The 26,392-nt window shown below is 37.3% G+C and overlaps 1 protein-coding gene across 1 annotated transcript in view; it reads right to left on the bottom strand.

Moving 5' to 3' along the window:
- Positions 1-1,853: 1,853 nt before the first annotated feature.
- The window catches only part of NSUN3 (NOP2/Sun RNA methyltransferase 3), a 61,108-nt gene continuing 36,569 nt past the window's right edge, over positions 1,854-26,392 (bottom strand). The window contains exon 6 of the mRNA XM_043593913.1: positions 1,854-3,708. Within this exon, the coding sequence (XP_043449848.1) occupies positions 3,438-3,708 (271 nt within the window). The 3' untranslated portion in view covers positions 1,854-3,437. The remainder of the gene's footprint in view (positions 3,709-26,392) is intronic.

Raw genomic sequence — 26,392 nt, 5'->3', positions numbered from 1 at the left:
TTAAATTTTAAAGAGCTCTCTGGTCTACCAGGCTTTCTTCCTCCTTAGACTTAGAGAAACCTATTTTTAAAAAATCTTAGCATTAAATTACAGGTCAATTTTTTAAAGTTGGTTTGGTTTTTTGTTTTTACTCTATTGTTTAATCATCCCCTAATGAGAATCTCAAATCAATTCTTGTTAAATTTTCATCTTATTTTAAATGTCACACAGTAAGTAATATTAATAGAAACTATTCTGTTAAGATAGCGTTTCTGATTCTCTCCCATTGACTTTGCAGCCTGAAGCCAATCCAAATTCTGACATTACTTGTAATGTTTTCAGGACAGATGCTGTTAGGGCTTTCAGCACAACTGGTAGGATAGCAGCAGACATTAGTTAACTTGTGAACCTTCATCTGAATATCCTTCAGATACCCATGGGATCTGGGTGATATTATAGCTCCAATGTCAGCCTGAAAAGTAACATCAGTAATGGGTACCATCCTTACTTCCTCCCCACTGCAGCAATAAGGCAAGGAAGGGAGATTGTAAACCACTGGTTTGAACCATATAAATGGGTTGTGCTATCTGTTATATTTGTCCCCAAAGCCAAATTTACCTAGCACATAATATAAGTAGTCCCATTCAATTGCATCAAAGGACTTCTTTGCATCTAATAAAACTGTTGCTATTGGTTCCAATTTTCTCTTTGTATTCCAGGACAGTTGCATTAGCCTATGCAGATCATCTGATGCTTATCTTCTAGGTATAAAGCCTTCTTGAATAGGGCCTATTAGATTTGTGATTACTTTATTTAGTCTTGTAGCAAGTGTTCTGGTACCTATTATGTTACACCTACTCACATTGTAGGAAAGGATATTTTTTACAATACTGCTAAGGGGGTAACATGCAATCTTGAATATGAGGCTATATGGATACATATAATAGGATAAAGGACTGTATGCCGCCTTGATTCCAAACCATAGATAATATCCAATGCTTTAAAAATTCAGTATAAACCATTTAAATGCATTACATTTATTCACAGTCTATTTCTGAAACTAGTGGCTATTCAGTGTGCTGAAGGCAGAGAGAAGTTAATGTGTTGGTAAGCAACCTAAATTTTTATAAAGCTATTTTGAAAGTAACTCAATGCCACAGAAAGTAATATCAATTACTCCTTGCTTTTCAATTGACATTGCAGGGCTGCTCCAAATTTCTATTCTTCAGTTCAGCATCTGCAAAGAAAAGGAAGGCACAGAGCACCTCCACGGGAGATTTCTGGGTATGACAATCAGAAGTATTTTAGAACACACCCAGAAAGACTCTAGTTTTCTTCAAAGTACTGATGAACCTTTGATGCTCTGTGACTAAAGAATTGCATACAAGTGAAAAACTAAGTGATGGAGAGTAAGGGAGGGCCAGCTGATAAATTTGGGGGTTCCTATAACCTATGTCTTGTGAGACAGCATAGTGTAGGGAGAAGGGCCTGGGCCTTTGGATCTAGTTTTCACCTTGGCTCCATTCTTTACTTACCAGAATAGTACAAACGGCACTGAGCTAGGGTTTTCTCATTCACATAAGGCAGTTACAATACTCACTCCTCAAGTTGTTTTGAAGATCAAAAAAGATAACATGTATATAGAGAACTTAATAATATTTGATGCTCCACAAATGCCAGCTGCTTCATTATAATTAATGTTAATAATAACATAAGTTATACACACACACACACACACACACACACACACACACACACACCTACCTCTATTTGCATTTTTCAGTAATCACAGGAAGGTCAAATCCAATGGCACACTGAGTATTCAGATTAGGCTTCATGGCAGCATAATAGAAAAATAATGACATTCAACAAAATGCACTGTGAAAATTTACTTTGTGATTAACCTACACAGAATAAATGCACTTTTAAATCTATAATAACTGAAGACAGGGTTTCAAACTGAAAAAAAAACAAAACAAGCACAAACTTAAATAAATAAATAAGTTTTCCATTATCATTAATTTTCTGTATTAATCCAGTATATTTCATTGAGTCCAAGAGATCTGGTTTTTCATTCCCAGCTATAGGAAACTTGTTATATATGCTTGCAAATTAAAAAAAAACAAAAACAAAAACAAAGAAACATACAAAAAAAAAAACCAGTTAGTGAGCAGTCTGTAGTTTAAATGCATAGAATATAGTAAACAAATTCAAAAAGATTCAGCTTCAGCAGAATTTTCTATTTCTATAGTCAGTTTATTTTTTAAGTTAATTTCCAAATAGATATTCTCTTTTGAAGTATGCTGCAGAATTTTTCTTAATAGTTGGAAAAGTACATTTGGACTCTAAGTGAAGTAATTTCTAGAGAAAACACATGATCCAAACCTGAAGCTAAAACCCTAAGTTCATATACAGAAATGTATACAAGATTCCCAGATATATGTAAACAGAAAGAGTCACTCAGTAAATGGCATTGGGCTCTGGTAATAGTATAATCCACTCTCATTAGGCATCTCCCTCTTGTGCATTAATATGTGACATCATACTCTCATATAACATTTCATAGCAGAGTGAAATAAAAAGCCCCTCCAGATTGCAACCGTAAGATAATCAGATTCTGTAGTGCTCATTATGACTGCAATTATGTAACAAAACTCTCCAAATATAGTTCAGTTATTGTAGTTATTAATCATTCTGGTTTTGTTTCAAGTACTTGCTTTATAGCCTGCTGGATAGACTCCATTATTCTACAACCTGAATGTCGAAAGTCAAACTTGCGCATGTGAATCTGCTGTTCTAACAGCCTTTCAACATAATTTACCCTTTCAATTTGTATTTGTGAATACAAAAAAAAGTGGAGAAATAAAGCTGGTGTCAATAGAGTCACTGACCTTTGCAGTAAACAGAAGATAGTCCTTAGCAGAAAACAACGTGGCAAATAAGAAACCTATTTTCTAGAACTAGAAATAGTGCTGCTTAAGAAGTTAGTCTCAGAATTCTAATCAGTTCTTACAGAAAAAGGATAGGGGGTGGGACTTCTAAAGAATGTGTATATTTGATAAGGAGAAAAATTATGAAAGGGCCAGGAATGTGCATTTTTAAAGGTTCAAAGCACCAACATCATGGATAGAATGTATTCCTAAACACATTATGCATAAAACCATGTATTCTGACTAATTTAACTACAAAATGCCAACTAAAAGACAGGAGATGTATTATACAGAACAAACACCATCTGCAACACCTTAAACCAGTGCTATAGATGTATTTTCAGGAAAAAAATACACCTGGAAAATTCTCAAGCCTAAATTCTGAGATGCCAAGTATTAACTAAATAGGATTCCAAACAGACCCAGGGAAAATGACTCCATAATTATTTAAATGTTAAAACAGAAAGAGCTCAGGAAAACAAATAAAATAACACATTGACATGGTTTACAAAATGCAAGTCACCAATTTCACGTAGTCCATGATTTTTTCAATTTGGCCACATACATTGGGCCCCAGGCTTTGCCCTTATCTGGTATCACCAAGAGTCCACATTCCTGGCCAGTGGGAGCAAATGTGAAGTCTTGGGAGCAAGTCCTTGCCATTTCCTTAATGTCCATGGGCATGATGTTACTGTAGGAGTTTAAAATTTCACTGATGACATCTTGATTTTCTGCCTTGGAAAGTGTGCATGTAGAGTACACAAGTAACCCTCCAGGGCGTAAGGCCTTAATTGCAGACCTGTGTGTCATCAGGAAAATGGAGAAGTTTGGTTAGATTCATTAAAAGAAACAGATGAAGTCACAGGTCAAGGAAGCTTATATACTTGAAACTACCCTTACTCTGATTCAGGCTGCAAGAACTTTGGATATTTTCTAGCCTTACAACTATTTCTTTCTAATGTATCCCTGGATGACTTGAGAAAAATGATAATCAGGTTAATCAACATGGGAAAAAACAGCCAGTGTGTTTGACAGGTTCCTTGCTTTGTTTTTTCTTTTTCTTTTTTTTTTTTTAAGAATAGGAAGATGGGTGGGGCACCTGGGTGGCTCAGTGGGTTAAGCATCTGACTTCAGCTCAGGTCATGATCTCATGGTTTGTAAGTTTGAACCCCATATCGGGCTCTGTGAAGACAGCTCAGAGCTGTTAATGTAATGGGTTTGTCTTTGAATATACTGAGTGGTACTAATAGGTAGGTGGGAAGAAAACATCTGAACTTCAGGAAAGGAGTTAAGGTTCAGTGATAGCTGAAGTCATAGTAGTAAATAGGATTTCCCAGGAAAAGAGAAGAAAATAAGTGGCCTGGGGTGCCTAAGTAGCTCAGTTAAGCATCTGACTCTTGATGTTGGCTCAGGCCATGATCTCACGGTTCAGGAGTTCGAGCCCCATATCAGGCTCTACACTGATGGTGTGGAGCCTGCTTGGGATTTTCTCTCTCTCCCTATCTGCCCCTCCCTGGCTTTCTCTCTCTCTCTCTCTCTCTCTCTCTCTCTCTCTCTCTCTCTCACAAAATAAACAGACTTAAAAAAAAAAGAAAGAAAATAAGTAAACTAAAGACAGACACTAAGAGAATACCTACATTTAAAGGGAGGCAAAACTTAGAAAGGAAATAAAGGCAGCTTCACCAAATGAATATGTAGCTTTGAGAAAAGATGGAAAGGAAGGTGGTTTTTGTTTGTTTTTTATTTCTTTTAGGGGAAGACTTAAACATAATTGTAAATGCAGATCCAGGAGAACAGTCCCAGGACTTCACACTGCAAATGAAAAAGTTATTAGCTTCAGAAAAGAGGGGTTACAGCTCTTCATCTGAAACAATGTGGGAGCATGAACAGGGAACTAGGATGTTGGAAGGTAAACAAAAGTTCATGACACAAAGCCTTGATAATAAGAGGGGAGTGGGAGGTAAGGTAATCTCCTGAGAGAAAACTAGAAAGTCTTAGTTCTGCTGCTGTGGTGATAACCTCTGAGCAATTACTACTCAAGATTTTTTTTTTTTTTTTTAAGAAATCCATGTTCTAGAATCTGTACCAGATTTAAGTGTACAGACAGCCCCATGTCTCACATCTGTATTTAAAAAACTAGAGCACAGGCCAATAAATGAGGTTACCCACATGATCAAAACTAGTTCAAATTCTATTCCCTATTTTCAATTATTAGAGGATTGAAGAATTCTAATTCAAAACAAAGAAACTGATGACAAGGTTTTCTTTCCTCAAACCTCCTAGACACACTTAAACAGTAAGGTAAAAATATATATACATATGTATATTTTTAAGTACAGACTCAAAACAATAAAATAAATAGGACAGAATTACTAACAAAAGATTTCAACACATTTCTGAAAGATGATATGCAGACAGGGGAGTGGCAGCAGTTCACCAGAGTGGAGAGAGCCTCTCATGGTGAGGACAGCAGCCACAGAGGGCATAATTTGACCTGTTGAACTACAGAAGAGTTTGGGACCAGGAAATACCAGAGGTAATGTGATGGGAGTAAAAAGTGAAAACAAAGATACTGATTCAAAGCATATGTAAGAAACCATGGAGGGACACGTGGGTGGCTCAGTTGGTTAAACATCTGACACTTGATCTTTGCTTGGGTCATGATTCTCTCTCTCTGTCTCTGCTCCGCGCCAGCGCACGTGCACTCTCTCTCCCTCTCTCAAAATGAATAAGTAAACTTAAAAAATTACATCACCATTAAAAAGAAAAAAAGAGAAAGAAACCATACTCCCATACTTAGCAAGTCTGGAAGCCAAGAAAAAGTTGCAAAGTTTTTGTCTAAGGAAGTTGAATAAATTGTTTCGGGAGACCTAAGACAGTCACTGTAAGTGTTTGTCCCCGAAACCAAAGACCTCTACATTCTACCTTGAGGAGAACCTCCAGGGTAACTGCCAGCTTCTCATAAAGTGACATCACGAGGCAAAAAATTCCACCCCTATAATAAACTTCCTAGTACTTTATTGTCCCATTAAATAAAAAAGTACAACCTGCCAGATAATTTCAGTTGAAAAATGCTTAAGCAATGTGTAAGAGCAAGAACAAAATAAACAAACGAACAACAACAACAAAATGGCCTAGGAAAAAACAGAAAATTCAGAAAACGAGACATAATAAGACCTAATAAATGCAGAAAGATCAGTAAAGATACAGTACCCACAGAACAGTAACACAATGCCATGGAACAGGACCAAGGCAAAGGCTCACAGGTATTAAATATATGTTCATCATGATAAAGAATATTTTGTAGAAGTGTTTGGAAGTTAAGGTTGAAGAAATCTTCTAAAAAAGTAGAACAGATTGACTGAAAATGAGACAAGTAAGGTCAAGCAGATCCAAATTGCAATTAACAGGAATACCAGAAAGGTAATACAGAGAACTGGTAGTGAGGGACATTAAATCAATGAAATAATAAGAGTAATTTCCAGAGATAAAAGGAGTGTTCATCAGTAGGCTAGAAAGAACTCATCAGTAGGCTAGAATTATTATTTATTGAGCGTCTATTATGTTGTGCTTTGTTCTAGAAGTTAGGTATATATTAAAATAGAACAACAACAACTGCAACAACAATACCCTTTGCTTTCATGAAGCTGACATTCTAGCTGGGGGAGATAGAATATTAAAAAAATAATATCAATAGTAAGTCTGTCATGAGCTAAACTGTGTCCCCCCCAAAATTCATTTGAAGTCCTAACCCCCAGTACCTCAGAATCTTACTATATTTGGAGATTGGGTCTTTGAAGAGGTAATTAATTTAAAATGAGATCTTTAGGGTGGGCCCTACTCCAATATAACTGGTGTCCTTATAAGAAGAGGAAATTTGGACACAGAGTTACAGAGAGAAGACCACGTGAAGACGCAAGGAAAAGACAGATAATCTACGAGCCAACCAGAAAGGATTCAGAAGAAACCAACCCTGGGGACCCTGATCTCAGACTTCTATCCTCCAGAACCATGAGAAAATAAACTTCTGTTGTTTAAGCCACACAGTCTGTGGTACTTTATAGTAGTCCTAGAAAACTAATACAAAGTATATACTCACCAAAAAACAACTTGTGAGTGTGTGTGTAAACAAATACATATATACACACACACATACATATAAACCATAAACCTAAACCATATATATGTATGTATATGTGTATATGTATATATATACACACACACATTTTCTCTCTATATGTATGTGTATGTACATATATATGTATATATTTATATACACACACAACATATACAGTAAAACCTTGATTGCAAGTAACTTGTTCTGCGAGTTTTCCATGAGACAAGCAAACATTTCTAATAAATTTTAACTTGATAAATGAGCAATGTTTTGCAATACAAGTAGTACAGGATGCTGAATGTCACATGATCACAACTGAGCCAACGGTTCTCGAAATTCGCTTTGACATACAAGTGTTTTGGATTACAAGCATGTTTCCAGAAAGAATTATGCCTATAAACCAAGGTTTTACTGTATATGGGTGTATGTGTGTTTGTGAATTTTTTCCTCACCAGACAATCCTCTAAGTCTCTCAAAACAGTGACTGCATGTCTAACAACTTAACTCAGTTCTGACACTATTCACCTGGAGTTAGCATCAGATCCCACAGGTTAAGGGCTAAGCCCTACAAGGGTGTCCTTCAGATGACAACCGGAAATCCAGGCCACTTCTGCCTAACCTGCCATATGTTAAATGTTCCCACAACCCCTGTCCAACAATTTGGTGGAATGGCTCACAGAACTCAGGAAAGGAGTTTACTTACTAGATTACTGTTTTATTATAAAAAGATACAATTCAGGAACAGCCAGATGACAGAGTTGCAGAGATGGAAGAGTATGAGTTTTAAAAGGGGTGCAGATTTACTGTGGGCTTTCCAGGCATGCCACCCTCCCAGCACCTCTTCCTCACCAACCTGGAAGCCCTCCAAATCCCTTCAGTGTTTTTTATGGAGACTTCATTAAGGAGGTGTAATTGATTGAAACATTAGCCACTGGTGATTTTACCCAATCTCTCTGGCAGGGGAGGCAGATGGGAGGGAAGCTGAAAGTTCCAACCCTCTAAACACAAGGGTGGTTCCCAGAAAGTCATTAGAAACTTTCCAAAAGCCACCTCATTAACATAAACCAAGGTGTGGTTGACAAAAGTTTATCAATAACAAAAGTTCCTTTCATCTTTACAAAATGCAAACATTGTAACAATAGATGTTCCTATCCCTCTACCATTGAGGAACTTTCAAAAGTTTTAGGAGCTCTGGCCAGGATCCAGGAACAAAGACCAAATATATTTTCACAATATCACAGTTTGCCTATTTTTTTTTTAATTTTTTTTTTTCAATGTTTATTTATTTTTGGGACAGAGAGAGACAGAGCATGAATGGGGGAGGGGCAGAGAGAGAGGGAGACACAGAATCGGAAACAGGCTCCAGGCTCTGAGCCATCAGCCCAGAGCCTGACGCGGGGCTCGAACTCACGGGCCGCGAGATCGTGACCTGGCTGAAGTCGGACGCTTAACCGACTGCGCCACCCAGGCGCCCCTGCCTATTTTTTTTTAACGTTTATTTTTGAAGGGGAGAGAGACAGAGCATGAGTGGGGGAGGGGCAGAGAGAGAGGGAGACACAGAATCCGAAGCGGGCTCCAGGCTCCAGGCTGTCAGCACAGAGTCTGATGCGGGCCTCAAACTCACCAACTGTGAAATCATGACCTGAGCCGAAGTCAGACGCTCAACCGACTGAGCCACCCAGGAGCCCCTATTTTTTTTTTTTTTTAATCTAGCAATAGGTTCTATATAGAAAATTCAAACAGGATAAGAGGGGTAGAAGAGTTTGGATGGAGGAGATGATTGCAATTTTAAATGGGGTAGTTGGAACAGGATGACATTCAGGAAGTGACATTTGAACAAAGATCTGAGGAGGTAAGGAAGTGGCCATGCAAATATCTGAGGGAAGAGCATTCCACACAAAAGGAATAGCCAGTGCAAAGACCCTATAGCATACTTGAGGAACGAGGAAAGAGGGGCTAGAGTGGCTAAAGCAAGGTGGGCAAGGGGGTGGCAGGACGAGATGAGATCAGAAAGCCAAGAGGGGAGGGGTGCAGAAGGTCTTATATTACTGTAAAAGCTTCAGTCTTATAATGAACAAAAAAAAAAATCCATACTTAGATGCATTAATGTTAAACTTTAGAATTTCAAGAACAAAAGATGCTAAATGCCTCCAGAAAGAAAAATGGGTCACCAATAAGGGTTCATGAAACTGACTGGCATCAATGGTGTCACTCACCCCAAATCCTGGAAAAAAGGCAATTTAAAGTGGATGCTACTTACTGCCAAACTGTCAAATAAATATAGAGGAGAAATACAGAAACTTTTCAGATATCTGATGACTCAAAAATTTTACCTCTAGCAAAATGAGGAGCTCAATCAAGAAAGGGGAGAAATGGGGCGCCTGGGTGGCTCAGTCGGTTGAGCGTCCGACTTCAGCCAGGTCACGATCTCACGGTCTGTGAGTTCGAGCCCCGCGTCAGGCTCTGGGCTGATGGCTCAGAGCCTGGAGCCTGTTTCTGATTCTGTGTCTCCCTCTCTCTCTGCCCCTCCCCCGTTCATGCTCTGTCTCTCTGTCCCAAAAATAAAATAAACGTTGAAAAAAAAAAATTAAAAAAAAGAAAGGGGAGAAATGGGCGCCCCTGGGTGGCTCAGTCGGTTGAGCGTCCGACTTCGGCTCAGGTCATGATCTCACGGTTCGTGAGTTCGAGCCCCATGTCAGGCTCTGTGCTGACAGCCTGGAGCCTGGAGCCCACCTCATATACTGTGTCTCCCTCTCTCTCTGTCCCTCTCCTACTCTCACTCTGTCTCTCTCTCAAAATAAACAAACATTAAAAAAAATATTTTAAAAAAAAAAGGGGGAGAATGTACTGAAAATAGTAAATGTAACACAGAAAAGCAGTGAGGGGAGTGAAGCCCAGAATGATGACTACTCAGGAGCCCTAGAGGTAACTACTCCAGGCTAGAATGACAGGGAGATCATTAGAGGGAAGTGAGAAGGGATGAAGAGATGAAATGACTGAAAACTAAGAAAACCATGAAGATCTGGTATATGCAACTAGACTGGGGCTGGGGGGAGGGAGGAAAAGAAGAGAGAGAGAGATTTTCCCATCAAACTGGACTGTAGGAAAATTTTCCTTTCAGTGGCACTTGATCATTACACTGAAGCAATAGAAAAGAAAATTTAATTCCAAAGTATCTGTCCATTCTGCAATGAACAATATTTACAGAATTAACATACACTGATTATGGGTCTTCAATGTTCAGAATCATTGCATAGACTGATCTTAGTAATGCTTCAGAACAGATTTTTACGTCCCTGAAAGAATACTGTCCAACCCAAACATAAAGCTACAGACATTGGGAAGAAGGGAGGGAGAAATGGAAGGCAGAATGGGAGTACAAATATTCTTGTAACACAAAGAGAGAAACCAGGAGATAGTGGCCTGATTATTGCAAAAAAGAATAAAGCTTGAAGTATGCCAGAGACACATTCCAATACTAACAGAACAAGAAGTATAAGTATAAGCATGCAGTATACTAAGTTTCTGGGCTGAACGAAGAAGAAATGAGAACAGGGTAAGAACTCAGGGTGTAGAGTGTGGTGTGAAGAGGTAAGGGTGGCGTAAGTGAGACAAACCTGAGCAAGAAGTCAGTAGTCAACGTCCAAGGCTGTTAGGTTAAGAAATGACAGCTAAACGTACGAGTCAGAGGTTTGGGAGTTATGTACAGAATAAGAACAGAAATAATTAGAAGTGTTGCCTATGAGGAATAAGACTAGGGAAAGAGGGAGGAGGGGTAGGAGTAAATTTCCTTTAAGTAAAAGCTCATCTTTATTTTCAATTTTTACCCATATGTGTATTTCTATGATAATACAAATTAAAGGAGCTATGACAGTAGGATAAATGTCAAAAATGTTCCTACAGATGTCAGTTATTTTTTTTTTTCTTTTTTTACTCTTAAGGAATTAACTCTCTAGAAAACTTATTCCCTGAGGTTCTAGATGACTAAAATTTTATGGTATTCAGAATTTCTAGGCTCTTCATGCATTCGTTTACGGATTAAAAAATATTTCGGGAATTTCTTACCACTGAAAGCCTATTTAACCTTCAGTGTTTGTTGGCAGTGTCTAAAAAATTTCTTATATTTACCTTTTAACTGTTCACTGTGCCCTAAATATCCGCCCCCCCCCCCGCCCACCACACACACAAAAGGCTCCTATCTAGACACCAGACATGTGAACCATTGTGTTCACATTTGTGTAGAGCCTGTAGTAGGAAGAATAATGGCCACATGGCAAAGTTGTCCATATCCTAATCCTCAGAACCTTTAAACATCTCACGTTAAGTGGCAAAAGGGTATTTGCGGATGTGATTAAATGAAGGAACTAGAGATGGGAAGATTATTTTGGATTATCTGAGTATGCCCAATGTAATCCCCCAAATCCTTAGAAATCAAAAAGAAGGCAGGAGAGTCAGAGGAAGAGTTGATAACCATAGCTAAGGCAGGAGTGACAGGATTGCTGGCCAAAGACCATAAACCAAGGAATGTGAGCTGCTTCTGGAAACTGTAAAGGTAAGGAAGCAATCCTCCACCTTAGTCTGTTTAGGCTACTGTAACAAAAATAACAGACTGGGTGGCTTAAACAATAAACATTTATTCCTCACAGTTCTGACGGTAGGAAGTCCAAGATCAAGGTACCAGCAGGTTCGGTGTCTGGTGAGGACCTGCTTTCTGGTTCACTGATGGCCCTTGTGTCCTCACATGGCAGAAGGGCTGAGGGAACTCTCTGGGGTCTCTTTTATAAGGACACAAAACCCATTCATGAGGGCTCCACCCATATAACCTAATCACCTCCCAAAGCCCCACCACCTAAAACCATCACCTTTAGGATTAGGATTTTAACATCAATTTTGGGAGGACACAAATGTTCAGTCTATAGTACTCACCTAGAGCACCCAGAAGGAATTGCAGCTTTGCCAGCACCTTCATTGTGAACTTAGAACCCTCAGAAGTGTAAGATAATAAACTTGTGTTACTTTAAGCCACTAACTTTGTTGTAATTTGTTATAGCAATAAAAAATTAATACACACCTAGTGACAGGTTTTTTTTTTTTTTAATTTTTCTTTTACAGTAACCTACTAAGGTATTAGCAGACTTTTCTAAAACTGCATAAATTACAACTACACTCATTTTGGATCATTTTCTGATTATAGCAATGGGTATAAGATTTTCTTTAAAAAACTGAGTTTACTGTGTAAGGGATATATACACAGTTTGAATGGAGATCTTTTAAACCCCCACTAAAAGGACTTTGTTCCTAGTTCCACAATTAGCAAAGCCAATGCCTAATCAAGTAAGTATGATTCTTTCTTATTACAATTATACAAAAGTACACAGAAGCCTCATCATCTACAAACAATATGTTCCTGGCCTAATGGAAATTTAATTAATTTCTACAATGTTGGCAATGTTGGCTAATTCTTCTGTTTTTTTTTTCCCAACATTCATAACTTATGTTTCTAAAATTAGGTTGGTATAAGTTAACTGGTCACATTAATTTCTACAGAAGGAAATTGTATGTGGCAACACAAAGGCCTTTTTACAAATTGGGTTAATCTCAACACCACAGGGCAAACTGTCAGGGATTTCTGTAAAATGGTTGTTGCTATTTTGCTGCTGCTGATGGTTGTTTGTATACCATTTTTGTCCTTTTGCTTGTAGTAGTTATAGATTTCAAGAATACCATGATTTTGTATTAAAAGATCAAGGAAGGGGTGCCTGGGTGGCTCAATTGGTTAATCATCTGACTTTGGCTCAGGTCACGATCTCATGACTGGTGAGTCCGCACCCCGTGCCGGTCTCTGTGCTGACAGCTCAGAGCCTGGAGCCTGCTTCGGATTCTGTGTCTCCTTCTCTCTCTGACCCACCCTTGCTCATGCTCTGTCTCTCTCTCTTTCAAAAATAAATAAACATTAAAAAAAAAAAAATCAAGGAAAATAGATAATGTGAAAAAACTCACTCCCAAGGTTCAGACAGCTGGGAATTACTGTAAAGTATAAAGATATCTTTATAATGAGCATTTATCAAAACATATAATAGTTTCTTCAGTTTGACACATAAATGGCAACAGGTACTTAATTTTAGTTAAGGCTACAGTATATAACAAATGCATAATCAGATTAGTTCAATGGTTTAAAAACCAATACTTCTAGCATTGGCATCTTGATAAATTAATTTAGTATGTGTTTCACAACATACTAAGTGAAAATTAACACACTTCTAAAATATAAGTACTTAAATATGCACTACTTTGTCTACTATAGTTGTGTCTAGGATAAACCATCTGCTTCTATAATAATTCACACTTTGAAACAGTCCATAAGAACCAAGTAATTATTACTTCATCCCAATCATAAAAAGACTATATATTATTTTTTAGACAGTATGGTGGGAGAAGGGTGTGATGCTTCAAGACAGAAATGATTACAATCAGAATGGAAGAAAGATACTGCTTAGTAGATCTTAACAAGCCCAGTAAGAAATTTAAAATTCCAGAGAGAGGGAAAACACATTTAGAAGTCAGAGAGACTTGAATAATACAAGTAAAGTGGCAAAGCTGTGGTCATGACCATATAAATACGTAAGTCAGGACTAGAGAAGAAAAATAAGACATGTTGGTTCTGGGGTCTGGTAGAAGGCAAAAAGGTTCTCTATGATTGTGTAAATTTCTGTCCATGAAAAGTTCTTTTTCTTTTTTTGGTTTTTAATAATAGGAAAGAAAACTAAGTTAACTAGGCAACATCCATTTTGGCATAATGGTATCCTCTGCTAACCTTTTCCAGATGAGCTGTGGCCCTGTGGTTTCTCAATGACTGTAAATTTCACAGCTTAACAAGAACCTGAGCAATGGGATATTTTTCATCTATGACAGAACACTAACTCTACTGCATCGAATTACTACAAACCAAGTTGTGTTAAGACTGCCATTATTTACCACTGAATTATAACAGATGCTAGAGAGATGGTCAGCAGAGCTAATTATACTTGCCAGCAGAAGGCAGAAAAAGATGTCATGACTGACTATAATAGATGGAGCAGAAGTATTATTTTGATCAGATTATGTAGAAGGCTAACCTAATACCTTAAGGTGAAATAGAAACTAGTAGACATTATCTTGGGTTAGCTATATTACTGAATACACAATGCAGAACTGGGGGAAGTACTTCTAAAGGAAGCAGATATGCCACATAATATAATCCCTCTATCATATCCCTGAAACATATATATTGTCTTCAGAAACCTCCAATCTAAGTGGTTATCACGCTTAATCCTACTTGAAATAAGAAATTAAGATTCTACCTCACAACACTGCTGTAGGAAATAAAGCTGGTATTAATACTATAGCACAGAATAAAGTGGGAAATGCTTTTACCTCAAGCACTCCTAATAGAAAAAGAATGATGGCTTTCTTGCCACAGAACCTATGCTAGATAGCCTGTTGCTTTATGGCAGCTATTGGCTATACTACTGTTTCCAAATCTTTGGTTGTCTTTCAGTATATTATGAAATAAGCTGAAAAGCATTTTGTGCTTGAACCACCTAGTTAATGAAGCAACTAAAAACAAAATAAAAAATATTCTTAAAAAAGCCATGAAATTAAGAATAAAATGTTAAACTAAATTCTCCCATTTACAAACAGAAAACCTTAGCTGATTTTTGGCACTTCACAGAGCATACCCGAACGATACTTCAGGTCTACTATCTCTTACATGCCTTTGTGAAATCCAAACGCTCTGCAACCTACAGTTGTTCTAAGTTTGTGGCAGACTCATTTGGCTTCAAAATCTGACCTAAATTGATGTGAGGCTATTTACGGTCAAGACTTAGCCCATGTGACATAACTATTCCTAGGTTTTGTTGACAACATATTAATGTTTGATGACAGGGTGTGGCCTCAGACCCTACTGGGGGCAGTGGGTGACATACCAAATATCTACTACATTACCTTTTTAAAATCCAAAAAAAATCAGAATTCTGAAACATATCTGGCCTCAATGATTTTACCTAAGGTTTTAGACTTGTATTTTAGATTCAAATGAGTTACAGTGCAAAGTTACATAAATATCTTCTGTACTATATCTACATGATAAATTAGCCACATCATTAACTGATGAAAGCTTAATTTAATTACTTTTAAAAGTAAACCATTAAAATCTTAACTTTAAAAAGCATCAGATAAGTACGTCTGCAGTCTGTATACAAGAGTCCATCAGTGTTTTCCTATTCTAACATCAAGTAAGAAAAAAAATTGGTTTTGTGTTCTCTCAATACACCAAAGATTCCCCCTTCTCCCCAAAAGTGTTTTGATTTGTACATGTGTATTTTTTATTTTATTTTTTGTATTTCTTTTTGTATTTTTTGTATTTTTAAAGAACACTGTGTACAATCAATAATAAAGCCTTTTTATCAGGAGTTTATTTTGTCATTTTGTTCACTGCTTTTCACTGAATCTCTTTATCCTTGAAAGATCTGCTTAAAGAGAAACAGAGAATTAAGCCCCAAGAGCCATGTAAGGTACTGGCTTAGACATAAGATGAGAATGGGGCACCTAGGTGGCTCAGTCAGTTAAGCATCTGACTTCAGTTCAGGTCATGATCTCACAGTTCATGAGTTCAGGCCCCGTGTCAGGCTGTGCTGACAGCTCAGAGCCTGGATCCTGCTTCAGATTCTGTCTCTCTGTCTCTGTCTCTGTCTCTCTCTCTTTCTCTCTCTCTCTGCCCCACCCCTGCTTGTGCTCTGTCTCTCAAAAATAAATAAACATTAAAATATTTTTAAATAAAATAACATTAAAAAAAAAGAAATAAGATGAGAGGACATTGCATTCCCAGCACAAGAAGGGAGATCACCTTTATATTTACAGACTGGTCCACATAGTCTTCCAGCTACCAAGAAGTAAAGTATGTAATGGCTGAGTGGGGGAAAAAAAAATCGTTACCTGACTGTCATACCTTGAAAATAAAATGTATTATTTCCTTAATCAAAGCATAAGTTCAATGACCTTGAAAAACTAAACGCACACACACACACATACACACACATACACACACACACACCCCTAACTAGCATGTCTTGGAACCCTGGCAGCTATCAAAGTTCCAAACTGAAGGTATTTATTTAACTTAACCAAAATTGAAAACATGATGTAGGGTGTTCTGTTGTTCCTAAGGCAAATCTCTGAATCTCAGAGAATGTTATTTGAATACCTCCTAAAACAACCTAACACATTTTTAAAATACAAATTCCATTTTTCTGGTCTATTCTTTTGGTCCTTGATTAGAAATCTGGCATTCTGTTGGGAGGGTCAGTGTTAATTAGATCACTAAATTTAACTGTTTTCTGCATTTAAAAAGACTGAACCAAACTGCAGAAGAAAATAATCAGCGCGGCAATAGTGCCATCTTTTGACCAAAGCAGAAAGTGATTCTCTCCCCCTTTCATTAATTCCTCATGATTTACTATCAGGAGATAAACAACATCTTTGTATGTCTTCCTTGTAACGTGTCTGAAGTGACAGTCACTGACCCTCTTACAACAATTTCTGGTGTAGAAGTAAAGCAATCATCGATGTCTGTACTTTTGAAAAATTAAGAATACAGCTAAACATTACTGTGATTAATATATTTATTCTTCATCTTTCCTCTCTTCCCTTCTACCAACATTAAAGCATCAAGGCAATAGCTACCATCCCTTCAGATGTAAATACAGGGAAGCAATCAAGTGAAATGGACTTAAAGATTCCTTTATTGCCACAATATTCTCAAGCTTCTTCCCTTCCTCTTAGAAACTCTAGTATTAAACATTTTTTTTTTAAACCAGGTAAGACTGTAGTTAATTTTAAAAATTTTAAATGAGCATAGGAGCATCAATCCTGAAATTGGTCCCCTGTAACCATTTAATATTCAATTCATATTTCAGAGATTCTATTTAAGACTACTTTATAAGGTTACTATCAACTTGTACAGAAAAGAAAAACATTTGTATAATTAATACTGTGAGAAACGTATGAATACTACTGGCAGTCTTTGTATCTTACTACTCAAATGACAAACTAAATCCAAAACTGAAAAGGTTAAATGCTTCCAGAGGACACTGCACACACAGCACATGTTCCTCTGTGAAGAAATTTTTACTTTTTTTTTTTTTTTTTTTTAGAATAAAAGAGAATATTCCTGAATCAATGGAAATATGGATTTGGTCCAGGAATCAAATGAGATGTTGATTCCTATGTTAGCCAAGTGAAGGACAAGTGATCAGTCTAATTAGTAATGTTTCCTTATGTTTATTTGGTACTTAATTTAAAGAGCACCTCACACATGGAGTCTTAATAAAACCTTATGAGATGCACAGGGTAAACAGTCTGGCCCAATTTATCAAATGGAGGGTCACAAAGACTCAGTGACTTGCTCAAAGTTACACAGTTAATTAATGCAGCACAAAGACTGTTACCCTAATCTAATACCAGGAAAAGGACTGCAAGCCTTACCACTGCTATATACCCTGAAGCAAATGTTACCACTGCTAAAATAAATATGGAATCTAGGGCAATAAGACAGAGCATGCCACATGCATACATTTTGTCATCTCAACTGTCCCAAATGCTCACCTTCAGTGAGGAATAATCATATACTTCCAGGTACTTTTAACAAAAAGAAACTAAGAATTAATAGGTCTGGCACTATGACCTGCAACTCTTGGCTACCTGTTCCTTTTATAGAATATACAACCTTCACCTACTCAAGTGCTATAGCACAGAATTTATGATGAGGTAAATGAAAGCAATTACTTCATGTTGACACATAATTTGAACCTCTTCGCCACAGTCTGACATCTAAATCATAGTTGTAAAGAATTTTCACAAACTACACTCAACTGTTAGAACCTCTGAGTTAGTCACTCCATTAAATTGCCAAATGATTTGGAATAATTCGTAAGTACTCCAAATTCCAAAGAATCTGGAAATTAATTTAGCCAAATATTATTTACACAGCTTTAAATAAAAATATGTTTTCCTGGGGCACCTGGGTGGCTCAGTTGGTTCAGCATTCGACTCTTGATTTCCGCTTAAGTCATGGTCTAGAGGTTTGTGGGCTCAAGCCCCCCATCAAGCTCTGCATTGGTGGCACAGAGCCTGCTTGGGATTATCTCTCTTTCCCCCTCTGCTCCTCCCCCACTCGCACACATGCACTTTTGCCCCCTTCTCTCGCAAAAATAAACATTAAAAAATAATATTTTCCTCAGAAGTTTATTGATAAAATGATTACAAAACCAGACTAAAAGGTTCATTTTCAGCTTTGATCTTACCATACTATTTGATTCTGTCATTCATCCTCAACCTCAAGAAACATTCCCCAACTTTGGTTTCCTGGACACTTTCTTCACTCCTCCTTCTACAAAAGTCTAAAGTTCCCTTTCAGCCTCCTTATCCACCTTTCCTCTACTTCCTATCCATTAAATATAAGTCTTCCCTAAAATTTTATCCTTGGTTTATTTTTTTTAATTTAATTTAATTTAATTTAATTTAATTTAATTTAATTTAATTTAATTTAATGTTTATTTATTTATTTAAAGAGAGAGAAAGCAGGGGAGGGGCAGAGAGAGAGAGAGGGAAAATGAGAATCCCAAGCAGGCTCCAGGCTGTCAGTGCAGAGCTCAACGACATGGGGCTGGATCCATGTGAGATCATAATCTGAGCTGAAATCAAAAGCTGGATGCTTCACCGACTGAGCCACTCAGGTGTCCCTAAAGATTTTAAAGTAATCTCTCCACCCAACATGGAGCTTGAACCTACAGTCCTCAGATCAAGAGTCGCATGCTCTACCGACTGGGCCAGCCAGGCTCCCTTCTTCCTAAAGTTGGATGTGTTACATGTTATCTCATTCAATCTTCCAATTAAGTTTTGAGACATGAATTCTTATTCTCACTTTGCAGATGAGAAGACCAAGGCTAAGCAACTTGTACAAGGCCACTCAGTAAATACACAAACCAAGATTCAAATCCAGGCAATAGAGCTCTACAGTTCATGCTGTTAACCGAGGTGTTACCCTTGACACCTTCTTTTCCTTCCCACTCCAGAGCCAATCAATCACCAAGTTCTACTAATTTTCCATTGAAATTATCTTGCAAATCTAACCACACATCTCCCTACTATTCAGTTAGTTAAGGCCTTTGTCATCTAATTCTTGACTACTGTAAAATTCTTTCAAATTGGTTTTCTTGTTAAAGGGTATTCTTGTAAATCTTTGTAGCCTCCCAATGTTATTGTTATCTGATCAAGGGATTTCCAACTTGTGACAAACACTTTTAACTGTTCCCTAATACCAGTTCCCACTTTCTTCTGTCGTAATGCAATTTTTAATTAGATACAGTTAAGGCTAGTTTCCTAAATTGCCTTTCACTAAAGGTAGTCATAGGACTAAGTATGACCCAGGAGATGTGAGTAGAAGTAATGTGAGGTATGTTCTTTTGTTCCTTCCTACTAGTTGCAATGCAGATTAAACAGCAAGAGCTGGAATAGCCACCTTGGAGCATGAGACAGAAGAAAGATGAGGCCTGGATCTCTGATGATTATGGACTCTGGCAATCAACTGATTGCTGGAACAACCCTGAGAAGCCTACTCAGGCTTTTACTCACTTAAGTCGCTATTATTTTGAATCTTTCCCTCTGTCTATTTCTTTCTCCATCGGTTAGATTACAAGAAAAAATGATCTTATACCGAATTTGGCACCAAACGTGGACTTGCTTTAGCAGAATCTAAAATGTAGAACTGGCTTAGTAAGAAGGCAATACGGGGCATGTTCAAACAATACTACCGGCTGGAAAGCCAGTGACTATTAATTTTATATGTGAATTTGACTACGCCATTGTGCCTAGGTATCTGGTTAAACATTATTCTGGGTATTTGGGGGTAAAATCAACATTAAATTGGTGGTCTTTGAGTAAAGCAGAATGCACTCCATAATGAGGTCAGACCTCAACCAGTCACAGAAGGCCTGAACAAAAGACTGACACCTCTCTTGAGCAGGTAGGAATTCTACCAGGTGGTAGCATTCAAACTTGAACCACAACATCAACTTTTCTTTAGATCTCCAGTCTGCTGACTCATCCTGCAGAGTTTGAACTTGCCAGCCTCCATAATCATGTGAGCCAATTCCTTAAAAAAAACTCCTTCTCTCTGTATATATACACACATCCTATGTTTCTCTGGAGAACCCAGAATAATACAGCCAGTAACCCTTATTATGCCATAGAAAAACATTTAATAAAATCACTGTTTATCATATCTTGGAAGATAGACCATATGCTAAACAAAGCTTATAGAACTCTAGGGTGACTAGAACAAAATCTCAAAATGTTACTCTAGGTTAATGAAAGAAAGCTCTGAAAAGATCGCAGTAATTTGGAAGGAGTGCTGAAGGAATACAGCTCTCCTAAGGAAGGCTCTCTGCCCATGGGTTATAATCTAAATCAACAAAGAAATTCGATAATTTGGGCCTTGCTAGGGTTGAAAGAGTCGACAGATTCCATGCCCCAAAGTAAAGCAGTGATCAAAAGGTATTCCTGAAGACGCAGCTCTTGCAGAGATAAGACAGTGGCCCCAAGCCTCGCTCTAGCACTTCTGAGCAAATGTTCTTATTCGGACCGTGGGATTTAGTCCAAAAACAAAGATGTTTCTTTCACACCTCATCCAATAAAATGGAACATACTCTGATATACACAACATGAATAAATATCAAAAACATGCTGAGAGAAAAATTCCAGATAATAAAGAATACATGCTGTTTGATTACATTTTATATAGTTTGAGAACAGGCAAAGCTAATCTACAGTAAGAGATGTCAGAACAACATTTGCCTTTGGTGAGTGGAGCAAATGGATTCTGAAGAAGCACCAGGGATCTTTCTGGGCAATGGAAATATTCTATATCTTGATAAGGTTGTGGGTTACACATGCCTGTGTAACTGTCAAAATTCCTTGAACGCACATACAGCCTCGTGTATGCACATGTTAAAGATCCACTGGCTCAACTTGTAGGTGGGGTAGGGGTAGCTCCTCCAGCAATTATGGGTTCTTCCTTCAGCTTCCCTGATTTCTAGACCATGTTCCTGTGCAGTTCCATAATGAAATGCACGTGCTGGTCTGCAGATCACCCATATCATTATAAACAGATGCTTAGAGGTGATAAGAGACCTATGAAGTTTCTGGTGCTAGAAAAACATGGCTACTCTGTCCTTCTGGGTTCTAGTGTGTCTTTGTACTCTCCCCCCGCCCCGCCCCACTTTGTGTGCTGGTTACTAGCCCTGGTTAACTTCAGGTTCCACACCAGAAGTAGAGGCACAATTATACACAACTTCTACAGACTGTTTAACCAGCTTCTATGGATTCAGTAAGGTCTAATTCCTAAAAGATCCCTTACTTCACTTACAGAGATTCTTCTCTGACCAAACCCTAACTAACAGTCAGTCAGGAACACCTTGTTCCCTGTAGAATGAGACAATATTGTGTAAGTAACTATCAAGTCAGTAAAGGAGTTAAAATTCATTCTTTGCCTCATCTTTCTAGGTGTTTAGTAAATTCTAATGCTTACATAATTATTTTCCAGTTTCCTTTCGATCAAACTTTTATTCATCCTTCTAGACCTATTTCAAAGTTCACATAATCTCCGAAACTTCCACTGACTTCCCATGAAATTCCTTCCTCTTCTATTTTCCCCAAGCAAGAAGTTTTCAGCTCCTTGAAAACAGGGTTTATATGATATGCATTGTTGCCTTTTTCATGTATAGCACAACTGGAAAGTATGTCCTCAAAATATATTCATTAAATGAATGAATGAATGAATGAATGCCACCTCAATTAAGAGGTAGGTCAGGCAGAGAACTTTTCAGTGTAAAACAAAAGAAATACGCTTCATTGCAACTAACACTCAAAAATTCTGAATAGGGAACAAACAGCTCAAGCAAACTACAACTCTCATGTTGTAGAACAGATGGAAATGTTAGAGGCCAGAGGCTTTATTTAGAAAAAAAATAATAAAGCTTTTGCCAACAAGTAATTTATAAAAATGAGATATTTATAAAAATGGAAGGTTTTTTCCCTTGCTAACAGGGGTAGATAAACTCCTAAAAAAAGTAAAATAATCTATTAAGGAAGGTTGCTACATAACAATTGTGGTCTCAATTCTGATTGAATGGAATAGTTTGGTAAATTTTAGTAAATGAACTTGACTTTCCATAGGGAAAACCATGGCCACTACTTTAAAACTGAGATATGTGGTATTGTGATCTTGTGATATGTAATATATAATAAGATCTTGTGATCTTGGTCTTCATTCCTTTTTCTGACACAGAGCTCCTAAAACCTTGAAATTTCCTAAGAGTGATTGTAACAAAGGTTTCTTTTGTTACACTAATGAGATGACTTTGGACCTCAGCTAAAGAAGGCTACTGGTTTCCAGGGAAACCAGTCATATGACCAGGGGATTGGAACTTTCAGCCTCACCCTCAAATCCCTAGGGAAGGATGATGAGCTGAAGATTTAACAACTGCCAATGGCCAACAATTTAATCAACAACCATGCCTACATAATAAAGGCTCCATAAAAACCCAGCAGTTTAGGTCAGAGAGCTTCTGGGTTGGTGAACATGTAGAGAAGCTGGGAGAGAACAACATGCGCAGAGAGTGCATGGAAGCTCTTGCTCTTTCCCATATACCTTACATTCTGCATCTCTTCCATCTGGATGTCCATCTGTATCCTTTATCATTTTCTTTAATAGAATTGGTAATAAAATATTACCAGTATCTATCTTCTCTCTTTAGAAGATATCTCTAATATTACCAGTATCTACTAATTCTGTCTTTTTAATAGAATTGGTATTCTCTGAGTTCCATGAGCTACTCTAGCAAACGGAACCAACAAGAGGGTCATGGGAACCTGTGATTTATAGCCCATTGTTTAAAAGCAGGGTGACAAACCTGGACCTGTAAGTGCCATCTGAAATGTGGGTGGGGGCAGCCTTGTGGGACTGAACCTGTGGGATGTGACACCGCAGGTAGAGAGTGTCAGACTGAGTTAAACTGTAGGACACCTAGCTGATATCACAGAGAATTCCTTAGTGGTGTGGGCAAGAACGTTCCCCCCCCCCTGCCCCCGCCCCAACCACCACATTGGAATTAATACCAGAACCCTTTTAGACACCAAAAATACCATTAAGACATACTTAAAAATGAAGGCTATCCCTGATGCTGTCTTTCTGGACACATAAGGGAAATTTAACAGAGAAAGTTAGTGTGGGGGGCAGGCAATTGGATTTAAAAGGAAGAAAATAAATCTAGTCTTAAAAAAAAATTATTACCCTAATTTGATATACTAAATATTTTAATTACTACAAGGTAATTTAACAAATAATAAAACCACAACTTTAGCCAACTGTTAGGAGTTCACAAAGCTTTTATGTTTAAGTTGTTCCTTTTCTGCCCCCCCCCCCACAATCCTAAAAGTTTAATTCCTCTATTTTTTGTATCATTTTTTCCTCTGAATATTTCAGGATATTTCCATTTCATTTATTTTTCCTTATCATCCCATATTTTTTTCCCGTTACATTGTTGGCTTCTAGTACTCCTTTAGAATTTTTCTATTTTTGTTCCTTATTTCTTTCATTTTTCCATGGCCTGTTTCTCATCATTTCCACTCTGTTTGTATCAGTTTACTATTTCTGCTGGCAAATAGCAGTCTAAGAAAGCAAATACCACTATTATGTACTATGACCAAAGAAAACATTAAGGTGAAAAGTTGAAGCTCATGTACAATCTATCAAATAAATGCAGATTCAAAATTAAGTTTCAGGTACTTTAAGCATCTAAAACACAGATATTTCTGGGTTGATAGCTACCTAGTGCTATCATCAGTTTTAAAAGTATTATTTTACAAGCCTTGAGGGTACCCTTCACTATGCTCACAGTAAGTAATCAAATTTCTAGATATCAAACTGCTTATTATCAAAGAAGTTCTGCAAATTCAAGATAGAGAAACATGACCAAGCTTGCTATTTTCAGAGATGCCATACCCAGCAGCTATTCCTTTATCAACCTAAGAAACAAAAATAATGCTGATAATTATCTCCTCTCCACTGGCAGAACTTTTTACCTTGAAGAAGGAATATTTTTTATATAGTATTTTTATATGTGGTAGAGTGGTGTGATAAAAGATGCTAGATACTCCTGAAACAAATTATAAACAAGTTTTAATACATTTCTTATACATTTCTACTTGGAGATCTTTAGTATATTTTCTCAATTGTTAATTACCTCATTAAGATGAACACAGGAGGGTTGGTTAAGTTTGAAAAGCTCTCTGCTGAGACTGACTATAAAGGAAGCCAGTTTTGTGTTAAGTTAGGAAGAGTGACAACAGACCACATTAGGTCTGCCTAACTTTTATGTAGGGTCTTTAATCTACTATCAAATATTGTCTCTTCACTCATACAAAGAAAAAGAACTAATGAAAAGCTTTCAAGAAAACTACCAGAATTGACTAAATTTTGGCCCATGGCAAACATGCTTATAAATGAAGACAGACTGGGGCGCCTGGGTGGCGCAGTCGGTTAAGCGTCCGACTTCAGCCAGGTCACGATCTCGAGGTCCGGGAGTTCAAGCCCCGCGTCGGGCTCTGGGCTGATGGCTCAGAGCCTGGAGCCTGTTTCCGATTCTGTGTCTCCCTCTCTCTCTGCCCCTCCCCCGTTCATGCTCTGTCTCTCTCTGTCCCAAAAATAAATAAACGTTGAAAAAAAAAAAAAAAATGAAGACAGACTGCTTCTTACAGATTTAAGTGGTCTTTTAAAGTTTTTTCAAACTTTTTTTTTTCTTTAGTAAAAAGAAACTTTCTTCAAATGACAACCTACAAGTTTAACCAGATGAAGATATGCCTCTAGTTGGATCTAGTGTAGTATAAGTCATCCCTCTCCCTCCCCTCAAGATGGCTCCTACAACAGTGCTACAGAATCCCTATGTCTTTATAGAGCAAAGCTTAAAAGCCACTATTGTAAATAATTGTTTAGAGGAAAACAACAGGCTGATATAGCATATGTTCTCTGATCACAATAAAAATTAAAAAGTAATAAGATAACCAAAAAATACCCATATGTTTGGAAACTGGAAACAAACTCACAGTAAAAAAAGATCAACAGGGGTGCCTGGGTGGTTCAGTTGGTTGAGCGTCTGCCTTTGGCTCAGGTCATAATTTCACAGGTTCATGGGTTGAAGCCCCATGTCAGGTAGTCAGGCTGTGCACTGACAGCACGGAGCCTGCTTCAGATTCTCTGTCTCCCTCTCTCTGTGTCCCTCCCCACTCACCTGTGTGTTCTCTCTCTCACAAATATTAAAAAAAAAAAAAAAAAAGATGAACAAATTTAAATACTAGATCCTGAAAAGACATAAAACTTGACAAACCTCAGGCAAGACTGATTAACAAAAATAAAAGAGAACATCATTTTAAATCCTGAAGATACTAAGAAGATAATAAGGAGATACTGTATACAATTTTATGTCAATAAGTTTGTTGACTTGGATAAAATGGAAAATTACTAACAACAAACTCTCATAAAACTGATTAAAAAAGAGAGAGAGAAAACTTAAGAGTCCTGTAACCTTTAAAGAAACTAAATCAATGGTCAAAAATTTTCCCACAGAACTCCAGGCCCATCATGGCTTCCACGGCAATTTCTATCAAATATTCAGGGGAAAAAAATACTTGCAACTTGCCATAAACTGTTCCAGAGAATATAAATGAGAACCTACTCTTCAATTCATTTTATGAAGCTACTATAACCTTAATTCTAAACTCTAAGAATATTTCAAAAATGAAAACTTATAGGCCAGTTTCACTTATGAACACACATGGAAAAAATCCTAAGCAAAATATCACACAGAATCCAGAAAAAAAATCACCTATATATATTTCTACATATTACAGAATCATGAGGGTTTTTGTTGAAAATCCAAAAGAATCTATAAATTTTTAGACTTAATAAATTTCTCAATATCGTGAAATAGCAGGAAAATGTCAAAACTGTCTGAATTGGTAGACTTAATGTAATTCCAATCAAAATCCCTACAAGTTTTTCATGAAACTTGAAAAGCTGATTCTAAAATGTATATAAAGATGCAAAGAACTGAAAATGGTCAGGATACTCTTAAAACAGAATGAAATAAACAACAAGGGAATATCTGTGCCTACATATTATGATATTAATGCCATGGTAATTAAGTCAGTGTAGCATTAGCTGTTGGGTCTATAAGTAAAGCAATTGAATAGAACAGAAATCAGACTGATG

This window comes from Prionailurus bengalensis, chromosome C2 (assembly GCF_016509475.1).
Source record: "Prionailurus bengalensis isolate Pbe53 chromosome C2, Fcat_Pben_1.1_paternal_pri, whole genome shotgun sequence".
NCBI classification, from domain to species: Eukaryota; Metazoa; Chordata; class Mammalia; order Carnivora; family Felidae; genus Prionailurus; species Prionailurus bengalensis.
Note: the sequence above shows the minus strand (reverse complement) of the source record. Positions and strands in the feature narration are given on the sequence as shown.